The 12532-nt window shown below is 36.8% G+C and overlaps 1 protein-coding gene across 1 annotated transcript in view; it reads right to left on the reverse strand.

Annotated features, from left to right (window-relative positions):
* Positions 1-12532, reverse strand: part of RNF169 (ring finger protein 169) — an 80722-nt gene that overhangs the window by 43353 nt on the left and 24837 nt on the right. Inside the window, exon 2 of the mRNA XM_032359585.1 lies at positions 6188-6261. Within this exon, the coding sequence (XP_032215476.1) occupies positions 6188-6261 (74 nt within the window). The remainder of the gene's footprint in view (positions 1-6187; positions 6262-12532) is intronic.

Consider the following 12532-nt stretch of genomic DNA (forward strand, 5'->3'; position numbering starts at 1 on the left):
TAAAAAAAAAAAAAAAGAGAGAGACAAATTGAAAAGAATTTAAATGACTAACGAATGGAATAGTTAAGTGAATTATACCTCATCCATACTATGAAATACCGTTCAGGATGAAAAAAGTGTCTATATGAAAGCATTCCTCCCACAAAAAAAACATATATTGGGGTGCCTCAGTGCGTTAAAGCCTCAGTGGGTTAAAGCCTCTGCCTTCGGCTCAGGTCATGATCTCAGGGTCCTGGGATCGGATCGAGCCCAGCATTGGGCTCTCTGCTCAGCATGGAACTGCTTGCTCCTCTCTCTCTGCCTGCCTTTCTGCCTACTTGTGATCTCTCTCTCTCTGTCAAATAAATAAATAAAATCTTTAAAAAAATAGTAATAAAAGCTTAAAGATTTGAGAATCCCTATCTTCCCCTTATGCTACGGAGCTAATCATTAAGTTTGTTAAATCCCGGGACTTAAGGAATCTTGCCTTCTCAAATACTATTCTAACATAGCACTATGTGAAAGGATATTTCTACCATCTCACCAGCATTTTTAGCTGTAATGATTTTTCTCATGTCTCTACTTCTGTGGAAAAAGAAATTTTGACCTGTATCCCTGGAGTTAATAATACATTATATGTTAATGAAAAATTAAAAATTTTTTAAAAAAGAGAAGCAGAGAGCCTGCTTCCCTTCCTCTCTCTGCCTGCCTCTCTGCCTACTTCTGATCTCTGTCAAATAAATAAATAAATATTTTTTTAAAAACACATTATAGTGGAAAAAAGAGCAAGTTACAGAAAAGATCATACTATTCCTCAAAAAACCTAGCTTCTCTGAAATATTTACCACCAGACTATAACACCTACAACCGCTCTTTGTGGTAGACACCCACCAATCTTTGTCAATTCCCCTTATTCACAGAAAAACTTAGCACCTACGTTTCTCTCCAACTACTCTAATGATCATTCCTAAAGAATTCAGCCTTAGTATACTCTCAGTTCCTTTACTTCCTCCTAAATAAGTCTTTTCTTCCATCCTACTTCAGTGTCTACTCTCTGATCATACTCTGAACATTCTCCTGTCTAGTAACTAAACTACCTCCCAGTCTCAGTTTTGAGATTCTCACATTTAGACCACAACTTCCTAGCTTTCCAGCTTGACTGGTATGCTAGTGACCCTATTTTTACAATTCTCTATCGCCATCAAAACCTCGATCCATTGACCCTACTGCGCAACCACTGTCCATCACGTAGTCATCTCAATTCCCTCCTTAAATAACCTCCTCAAAAACCATGGTCCAAAATGAAACAACCTCCCTCCTTGTATACACTTTCCTATCCATTGCATCTCTCCTTCCATCATCTTCTAAGCAAAACCCTAACTCTGCTTAAACCCAACATACTGCTGAATCCAAAAGTGCCCTAATTGGTCTTATTTCCATTCTTGTCCCATGAGTCATAGACTGCTAGCCACCTAATCCATTATCTGTTCTTTACTTCCTTTCCAAGAGAACCCAGATTTTACGTGGAAAGTTAATGTACCCAGCTAAAACACTGCCTCCCAGACTCCCTGGCAGCTAGCGACAGTCTGACACTGGACTATGAAGCACACACGAAGTCACTTGGTTGGGTTTTGGAGAAAACTCTTTAAAAAAAAAAAGGAAACCAGGAAAAAAAATAAAATATTTAAAAAAAAAAAAAAAAAACCTCAACGACATCAGGTGCCTCAGTCGGTTAGGCATCTGCCTTCGGCTCAGATCATGATCCCAGGGTCCTGGGACTGAGTCCCACATTAGGCTCCTTGCCCATTTGGGAGCCTGCTTCTCCCCCTGCCTCTGCCTGCTGCTTCCCCTGCTTGTGCTCTCTCTCTTTCTGACAAATAAATAAGATCCTAAAAAATAAATAAAGATTTTAAAATTATTTTTTAATTAAAAAAAAAATTCAGCTGACATGTGCCTTTCTTCCCCTACCTTCTGTCTAGATGTGATTCTAGAGAAGGATCAGCCATCCCACAGTACAAGGAAACAGGCACACTTGAAGATGTCTAAACAGAAAAACAAAAGGAACCTGACTTCCTGATGTCATGAAGCTGCTGTATCAGCTCTGGGCTGCCTACATCTGGTTTTTGTTAATTGAGAAAAATAAAACTCCTAATTTGCTTGGGTTGTTATTTTTGGGTCTCTACTATTCACAGTAAATACATTTCCTAACTCCTAGGTGCATTACTGTTTATTCCCTACAGCACAACCAGAGACCTTTAAAAGTATGAGCTGGATCATATTACTGGTTTCACATCACACTTAAAATAAATTTAGGTTCCTTAAAAGGTCAACTAGGCCTTCTTTGATGTGGCCCTTCTATTTCTCCCAACTCATCTCCTACCATATCCCCATACCACCCTGCCCACCACTTGCACACCCACACTGTTCCTTGAACAAGCCAAACTTGTTTCTGTCTCAGGATCTTTGCTTTTGCTGCTACTTTGCCTAAAATCCTCTCTCCTCATACTTTTACTTGGTTTGCTACCTCATTTCTTTGAGGCAGCAACTCAAACGGTGACTTCTCTGAGAGACCTTCCTGATTACTCTATTTAAAACAGTCTTTTTGTGTCTCCTCACGTTTCCTCTCCATTCTCCCATAACTCTTCTGATCCTATCTGATCCTACCTTATTAATATATAGTAATTATTTGTTTGCTTATTTACTGTCTTTTGCACTAGAATGGAATCTCCCTGGGAAAGGGCCTTGAGTGTCTTCTTCAGCACTATTTCCTCAGTGCCTGGCACACAGGACACAAAAAATATCTAATGTGTAAGTCAATATACATCATGATCTCATTAGTACTGAAAAAGACTAAAGCGTGTGTGTGTGTGTGTGTGTGTGTGTGTGTGTGTGTGTGTGTGTGTGTAAGTATATAAAGGACCTAAGATAATACACTAACTGCTGATACTCGTTAACCATGGTGAAGAGAATGAGAAATGAGGAAATGAGGAACTTTCACATTTTACTCTACATATTCCTCTATTTTAAAAAATATTTTTAAAAGATTTTATTTATTTATTTGACAGAGAGAGAGAGATCACAAGTAGGCAGAGAAGCAGGCAGAGATAGAGGGGGAAGCAGGCTCCCCACTGAGCAGAGAGCCCGATGCGGGGCTTGATCCCAGGACCCTGAGATCAAGACCTGAGCAGAAGGCAGAGGCTTAAACCACTGAGGCACCCAGGCGCCCCTCTTGTTTTTCTTATTACGAAAACAAAATTACCTATGATATATGGCAAGAAGAAAGCTTTAAACATATTCAAAAATATAAATCCACTCATAGAATCATACAACTTAGAAACTCAGTAACCTTAGTAAGTGTAACAGTACCTACAGGTAGGAGGATCTATGATTACTAAGGAAATATCTTTTAGAAGAACTAGAATTAGGGGCGCCTGGGTGGCTCAGTGGGTTAAAGCCTCTGCCTTCAGCTCAGGTCATGGTCCCAGGGTCCTGTGATCGAGCCCCACATCGGGCTCTCTGCTCAGTGGGGAGCCTGCTTCCTCCTCTCTCTCTGCCTGCCTCTCTGCCTACTTGTGATCTCTGTCAAATAAATAAATAAAATCTTTTAAAAAAAATAACTAGAATTAGAAGAATAAAAATTTCTTATTAACTTTTTGTAGCCCTTATAAAAGTTTTTACTCTCACTTAAACAAAATAAAATATACCAAACAAAAAGTATGTTAGTAGCATGTTATACATCAAAATAGTAATGATAAGTTGCGTAGAACTAATTTCCACTCACCATCCCTTGCTTGTAGCAACTTTTTTTAAAAGATTTTATTCATTTATTTGACAGAGAGAGAGAGAGAAACACCATTAGTAGGGGAGAGGAGGCAGAGGAAGAGGGAGACCTGAGCAGAGCACTACTGTATGGCTCCAATCCCAGGACCCTGGGATCATGACCTGAGCCAAAGGCACCCAAGGATCCCACTTATAGAAACTTTTAAGGATTTTCCTTCCCTAGATATTCATCCAATAATCTAGATATTTACTTTGTTTTGTTTTAGAAAATATGTACTCTACGAGAAACCTTTTCTCTATCAAGTTCTCCATCTGAATGTCTAGTGCTTTTTAATTCTTCTTTACAACTTTATTGAGACACATTTTACATGTTATATATATAATCTATCCACCTCAAATGTACAGTTCAATGACTTTTAGGAAATTTACCAAGTTGTGGAACACACCAGAAATCAGTTTTAAAAATCTTCACCACTGCAATTAAATCACTCATGCCCTTTTATTGTTAATCCCCATTCCCACCCACTAATTCAACTAGCCACTGGTCTCCTGTCTGTCTCCATGACATCTGTCTATTCTGGACAGTTCCTACAAATGGACTCATAGAATTATGTGGTCCCTTGTATCTGGTTTTCACTTAGCATCTTTTTGAGGTTCATCCAAGAGGCAGCATGTACTAATAGTTCATTCTATTTTACTGCTGAATATTATTTCACTGTATAGATATGACACATTAAGGTCTTTCGATTCTCTGACTTGAATTTCCATTTTCCAGGTTGTACCATGGATGCCAGCAACTTGGGAATTGTAGGCAAGGAGCTATATATGTCATTTATTTAACCCAAATGACACAGGTGAATGTTTTTCAAACCCAATCCAGTTTATATAGGATAAGATTGTCCTAGCTTCACTTAACATAATTTCTGCCATTTAAAATGCTTTTAAAACCATTTTTCTGTCCTCCCTTTTGAAATGAGTAAAAGTACAGTTCCCCAAGGTTTCTTTCTCTCTCCCAAAGCTTATAAAAACCTCTACTCTTACTATGCAATCTGTTTTAATCATTTTTCTACCTTCAATTCCTTGTTTTCTCTTTATCTTCAAGCTGATAGCTTTCCATATTCTCCAAGTTTGTAAAAAGGTATATCAGAATTAAGTATCTGCAGATTCTGGAATTTTATTTAAGAGAAATCTGTGTTTCTTTTTGAAGTGGTCCCTATAAAGCATTTCTTCCTATGTAGAAAAAAGCTTTGTAAGTGATTTAAAAACCAAAAAACCCTCACAATACCAATATGAAAGGAGCATGAGGACCCAAGTTAACATATGACACTCTCATCTAAAAGAGAAAGTCAAAGAATGTATAGTAATTAAACAAAGTTCTCTATTTTCTCTTTAATATGGCCTTTTTAAACATTTTTTTCATTCACTGTAAAATGCCACAATAATGTTACTATCTCACCTGTTTTATGATGATGTCTGATTCAGATTAAATGGATTATTTACCTTTATAAAATATTAAATATCCGTATGTAGAATCATTTACAAAGGTAGATAACAGGGAAAGTGCTAGGGAATGATGACACAAATCTTATAACATACCTATCACCAGCCTTTTTGACACCTTAATTCTCTAAGTGATTTTGCAGACAATTAGCTTGAAAACATTGCAAATAAGATGATGGGGACATAGCTAAAAGCTTTCCTAGAGGTAAACATTCTCTACCTAGGAAATTATTTTACTACCCCCCTTACTATCCTAAGTTATAGTTCTTCTGCAGTATATAACAGAGTAAAGGCAACAAAGATAACACCAGTTTCATGTAATTAGAGGAACCTTGCAAGATAAGGAAAAATAATACAATCTATTATTATTAGAGCTTAAACGTTGGCTTTTAACCAAGATTTAAATGCCAAAAATAAAGGCACTTGGGTTGCTCACTGGGTTAAAAATTTGACTCTTGGTTTGGGCTCAGGTCAGGTCATGATCTCACAGACTGTGGGACTGGAGCCCCACATAAAGCTCCATCCCCCCAACCCTGTGGCAGGCTCCAGGCTCAGCTGGGAGTCTGCTTGAGTTCTCTCCCTCTGCCCCTCCCTACACTGTAGCCTGTGCTTGCTCTCTCTCTCTCTCTCTCTAATAAATTTAAATAAGTAAGTAACTAACTAAATGCCAAGACTACTCCTGTTGGTGGTCAGTTATTGTGTTAGGTGTAAGACAGGCCAGGTGAGCTACAGTTTCATCTGTGAAAGGACAGCCAAAAAGGGGTTCTTAGTTAAGGTATACTCTACGTCTATTATAGCTACAGTATAAGGTGATATGGAGAAAGACAGGCGCTACATTGTAAACTTTAAAAAACTCTAAGTATTCTTTAATGTCATCATTTTAATTTACTTTAAGAAAACGAGTGGTGTGATCATGCATACACTGTACCTTTCTCAGGCTTTCATATTCCTCACGAAGTTCCCCAGGCTTGCTTAATTTGATTGGTGCTCTGAATATAAACTCTGGAGGAAAGGGAAAAGAAAACACTTTTTAACAGGAGTTTCTAAGAAAGAACCTAAAACCCCACCTACTGCTGTCCCACCTTATAAACCACATAAAAAAAATTACGGTCATCGTAGTTTGAATTTTCATTCACTCATTAACGAATATTTATTAAAGGGTATAAACGAGGCACAATTCTAAGCACTGGGAAGAAGCATTGAACAAATAAAGCCCTTGCTCTCAGGGAGTTTACAATCTTACAAACAATAAGTAAACAAGTGTGTGCATATAATAGAACTGGTAGGAGGACAAAGTATTATGGGGAAAAATAAATGTAGGATGAAAGAAAAAGATTATTTTATAAAGAATGGAGCCTCACTGATAAAGTCACATGTTAAAGGACCTTAAGGAAAAAACATATTTAATGTTACCAAGTAACATTTTAAATGAGTTAAAGTTTTATTCATAATACTGTATTTTTCTATCTCTTTTTCAATATCGCCAGCAGAGTATTTTCCTGCATATAACCTGTAGATATTTTTGGTATGTAACCTGATTTTTTTTAAAGATTTTTATTTATTTAACACACACACAGAGAGATCACAAGTAGGCAGAGAGGCAGGCAGAGAGAGAGGGGGAAGCAGGCTCCCTGCTGAGTAGAGAGCCTGATGCGGGATGTGGGGCTCCATCTCAGGACCCAGAGACCATGACCCAAGCTGAAGGCAGAGGCTTAACCCTCTGAGCCATCCAAGCACCGGAACCTGATTTTTTTTTTAATCCTTAAAGCCTTTGTGGTTTTTATTGGCCTAGAGAATAAAGTCAAAACTCTTCAACCTGTTTCAATGCTCTCCAAAGATGGATCACAACTTCATCACAATTTCTTCTTTCTCCAGCATTAGATCTCTTAAACCTTGACTATCAATTACAATAGATACATGCCATATATTTTTAAACCTTCTGCTCTGTTTTCTTAGCTGACATTGTTTTTTCACCTTATCTCTACATATTTTTAAATCCAAGATATTCAGGACTGCAGGAGGCACACAACACAGGTCAGTAATATAAATAGACGATTAAAACCCAAATTAAGAACAGGAATAAGAGAGAAGTTCTAAATGCTATCAAAAAGGAGGGGGGAAGTACACACTTCTGCCTCCTTAAATGTACATGACACTTCTATAAAATTCTATGTACCTGCAGTGATCAAAATATAGTATTAATTTTAGGACTTACTAAGAACTCTATACCCCATTGAAGATGATAAATATTTGTTGTAGAAAAGCAGGCTCCCTAGAAAGTTGACTTTTGTCCCTTTTCAGTTGTCTCAACTATTCTGAAAGGCTCTTATTTAATACACCTGAAAAATGTGGAAGAGACTTAGAAACACTGGATCTAATGCAAAGGCAGGGAACAGCAACTTAAAGCCTACAAGTACAAGGGAATTGTCAGACTGTTGGTGTGGGAGGCAAACATTCCACCACCTTCACTCACTTATTAAAAAAAAGTCCTGACGACTATTTTAATCACATCCCTTAAGCACATTTCCAATTATAGGCAAATAGTATTTAAAATCTGATACTTTAATAGAGAAGGAGAAGGAGAGAGGAAAAAGAACCCTTAAGGCAAAAAAGTACTTTCAATCCATTTATGGAGAAACTATCAGATGTAAAATACTTCATATATATTTCCTTAGTAAATCTTCACAGAAACTTTATAAGGTAGGTCTCAAACCCATTTTACAATAAGGAAAAGGAGAGGATAATGACTTGCCTCTGGCCACAAAACCAGTACATGGCAAAACTAAAAGCATTAATAGGAATAAAGAGGGAAATTACATAATGATTAGAAAGGCAACCCAAAAAGGAGATATAATAATCATGAACTTGTATGAACATATACCACAGCAAAAACTAATTAAGATTATAAGGAGGTATTGAGAAATCCAAAATAATGCAAGAAATTTTAATACACCCCAATTAAAAACAGATCAGGCAGACCAAAAGGTAGTAAAAATGTAGAAAAACTGAACAAAATTAACAAATTTGATCCTAATGTATTTATATATATATATATATATATATGTATAGAGTATGTATGTGTGTGTGTGGATAATAAACAGAATATATATTCCTTAAAGTAAACAAGGAACAATTAAAAACACATCAGGTCACAAAGAACCTTTAAAGAATTCATATTATACAGACTTTGCTCTTGGATCCTAGTTACTATATTCCAAGCCAAGTTTTCTGGCTACCTGGCTGATTATTCTGGATTACCCAATATTCTTTCTCAATAAATTCTTCTTCTGCTTAAATTTGCGAGTAGATTTCTGCTGATTAAAATGAATAACCTGGCTGATTCCATCTTTTATACAGAACTATGAAATGACCATAAACCAATCTCTAAGAAAAAAAAGACAGACAACAAAGTAATACTAAGAATAAAGAGGACCAAAATACAGATATCAAGGGGAGTTCAAATCTCCAAAGACTACTCAAACAATGCTCTCATGAATAATCTTACAGGTATAATATTTTACAAGTATATTCACAGATTAAATTGCTGGAATCAGAATTACTGTGTCAAAGAATATGTGCATACATGCTTTTGTAATTCTGATAGACAATACCAAGCCGCCCTTCCTTCCTATAGCCTGTGCAGACTTAGGTCCCACCAGCAATGCAAGAGAGTGTCATCTCCTTGTATCCTGTTGTATCACACAATGAGTGTGATTTTTTTTTTTAAGCTTTGTCAATCTAACAGGTGAAATTCTGTATCTTATATACATATTTTGAGTAAAACTGAGTACTTTTCATGTTTGAGTAATTTGCGTTTACTTTGATATGAAACGTCTATGCATTTCCTTTACTCTTTACATTAACTTTTTCTTCTTGATTTGTTAAAGCTTTCTATAAGGCAAATTAGCCTTATGTCATATGACTAGCAATACTTTTCCTAGTTTATCATTTGTCTTGACTTTGCTTGTAGTGGTTATTTTTATGTAGTTATATTAATCAAACTTCTTTTTCACAGCTTTAGTATTTTATATATTTGGAAAGACCTTCCCCAGGCCAACATATCATAGTTTATTCTGGTACAAAGTATAAGGTACTTCTCCTACCTACTTCAAAAAATTCTATACCTGGAGCACCCAGGTGGCTCAGTTGTTAGGCATGTGCCTTCAGCTCAGGTCACGATCCCAGGGTTCTGGGATTGAGCCCCATATCAGGCTCCCTGCTCGGTGAGAAGCCTGCTTCTCCCTCTCCCACTGCCCCTGCTAGTCTTCCCTCTTTCACTATCTCTGTCAAGTAAATAAAATATTTTTTTAAAAATTCTGTATCTTTATTTTTATTTGGGGAGCAACATAAGGACCATAATCTTATAAATTTACTATCCAACACAAGGGACCAAAATCTTTTAGTGATGGCCTGATGGAAATTATGAAAAAAATTTTCTTAAAGATTTATGTATTTATTTGAGAGAGAAAGGGGGGGGTCAGGGCAGGGGGAGAGAATCTTCAAGCAGACTCCCCATTGAGTGTGGAGCGTGACATGGGGGCTTGATTGTACAACCCACGAGATAATGACCTGAACCAAAACCAAGAGTCAGCTTCTTAACTGATTGAGTTACCCAAGCACCCCATGAAAATTTTTACTTACTGTTGGGTAACTAGCTTTCTCTATAATGGTTCTTGCTAACATTTAGAATAAAAATGACTTAACATCTTCATTATATCATGTAAAATAATGCAAAAAGCCTGATCCCCAACTTAGAAGTTTCCAGAGCCTTGGATAAGTCAGTCTTAACTTCCTCTCCTATAAAACTAGAATAATACCCATCATGACAGGCCATTATGGCCAATAAATGAGTGTATTGAGAGTGAATATACTACAAACTATTTTAGCCAATAGAGTGGCATACAACAGAATCTAAGAACTACAAAATTGTCTCTGGTGTTGGAGAGAGAAAGAAACTGTGGTTTGGTCTGATTTACTTGCAAGTATAACTTCCAAGAAACAGAGATAAATGATCCAATTGCTTTGACACGTGTATTACATGAAAAGTTAAAGTCACTTTAGGATACCTATTAAGAAATCTCAAAGTTCATATATAAGGCCAAGTAGAACTCAGTATAGTGACTGAAATCTTACTATGCCTTGACTTATTTGAGAGTAAAAGGTAACAGTAGGGTAGAGGTAAAGGAGCAATTTACATTCAACAAGATCAGTACTGATATAGATTAGTTTAATCGTGGATTAAGATTAATAAAGTTTAATTCATTAAGAATATAAAATGTTAAATAGTCAAGATCACTTTTTACCTCAACAGAGCTGTGCTACATTAAATGACATTGTATCCAAAAATTCAAAAATTACATAGCTAAATATAAAACATGAATTGGTCTAACATGGCATTAACTTAAATATTTACCTATTTCCTATTTTACTAATGCCCTTCAGAAATGTCAACAAGGAAAAAAAAAATCCCATCTTTTTCCTATGGATTTACAAAAAGAACATATTAGATTCTGATACCTGCTCTGTCAATTAAGTGCCAAGGCTTCTCTTTGCCTTGGTCTCCTCATCGATCAAATGAAGTTCAAAATACTGGCCAACCTACCTCCTAGGAATGCAGAAGATCACAATTAATAGAAATAGTAGTAATCAATGAAGAATCCCTATAATAAGAACATTTAATAAAAGCACACTACATGCTAAGTGTGACACACACACACACACACACACACACACACACACCATACACTAAAATTAAAATATCTTTAGATCTCAGTTTCTACCCAAGACACAAAGGCAACACACTGGATAACTTCTGAAATTAATGATTCAGTAATAATATTTTTATTTCATTTTAATTTACCATTCAATAGCTTTCTCTAAATTCTTAAATACTCTATAATAAAGTCTAAAATGATGGGTAAAAATGTTATTAGGATTTTAAACTTACATAGAGTAGCTATAATATCAAAATAATTTCTTTGAAGCTTTATGAAACATGGTGTTTCATTCCACTTGGACGACTGACAAATAGAACAGAAAAAGGCTAGAAAAATGAAAATTCCCCATTTATTTATTTATTTATTTGGAGCAAGAGCTGGGGGGGGGGGCGGATACAGAAGGAGAGGGAGAGAGAAAATCTTAAGCAGGCTCCATGTCCAGCACAGAGCCTGAGGCAGGGATCAATCTCACAACCCTGAGATCATGACCTGAGCCAAAATCAAGAGGCAGATACTTAACCGACTGAGCCACTGAGATGCTCCAAAATCTCCCCTTTTAAATCAGAGTCTTCTATGGGGTTTCTTAAAACTGATTGGAGAACATGTATATAACCAACATTTAATTTTATATTTATCAAACATTATTAACCTTTCAGTTTCCCTGTTTTTTTTTTAATTAAAAAAAGCAATCATTTGTAATAAAATAGTTGGTGTCTGCTGATGTAGGACTCTCTTTATTTCCTTCTGCCTTTCTAGGGTCATATGTCAGATTCCTCCTCTCCAAAAGATGAAATTGTGGTTGAAACACATGCAATACTACTGCTCAAGCAGAGAAACAGGAAAAAACCCAGATGACCTCGGTATGGAGATGCCTTTTTATTTTTTTTTTTTAAAGATTTTATTTATTTATTTGACAGAGAGAAATCACAAGTAGACTGAGAGGCAGGCAGAGAGAGAGGGAAGCAGGCTCCCCGCTGAGCAGAGAGCCCCTTGTGGGACTCGATCCCAGGACCCTGAGATCACGACCTGAGCCGAAGGCAGTGGCTTAACCCACTGAGCCACCCAGGTGCCCGGAGATGCCTTTTTAGATACACTTTCTTACTTTCTTTTTTTTTTTTTTTTTAAGATTTTATTTATCTATTTGACAGAGATCACAAGCAGGCAGAGAGGCAGACAGAGAGAGTTGGAGGGAAGCAGGCTCCCCACTGAGCAGAGAGCCCGATGCGGGGCTCGATCCCAGGACGCTGGAATCATGACCAGAGCTGAAGGCAGAGGCTTTAACCCACTGAGCCACCCAGGTGCCCCCTAGATACACTTTCAAAAACATAATCCGTGTACATCATTAAAATTAAAAATTTCTGCTCAGCAAAAGACAATGTCAAGAGAATGAGAAAGTAAACTACAGACTGGAGAAAATACATGCAATAGATAGAGGTGATTTAAGATTGTTATCTCAAATATATAAAGAACTAGTGGTGCCTGGCTGGCTCAATTGGTAGAGCATGCAAGTCTTAATAGGGTGGAGAGTTCGAGCCCCTCGTTGGGTGTGGAGATTA

This window comes from Mustela erminea, chromosome 9 (genome assembly GCF_009829155.1).
Source record: "Mustela erminea isolate mMusErm1 chromosome 9, mMusErm1.Pri, whole genome shotgun sequence".
NCBI classification, from domain to species: Eukaryota; Metazoa; Chordata; class Mammalia; order Carnivora; family Mustelidae; genus Mustela; species Mustela erminea.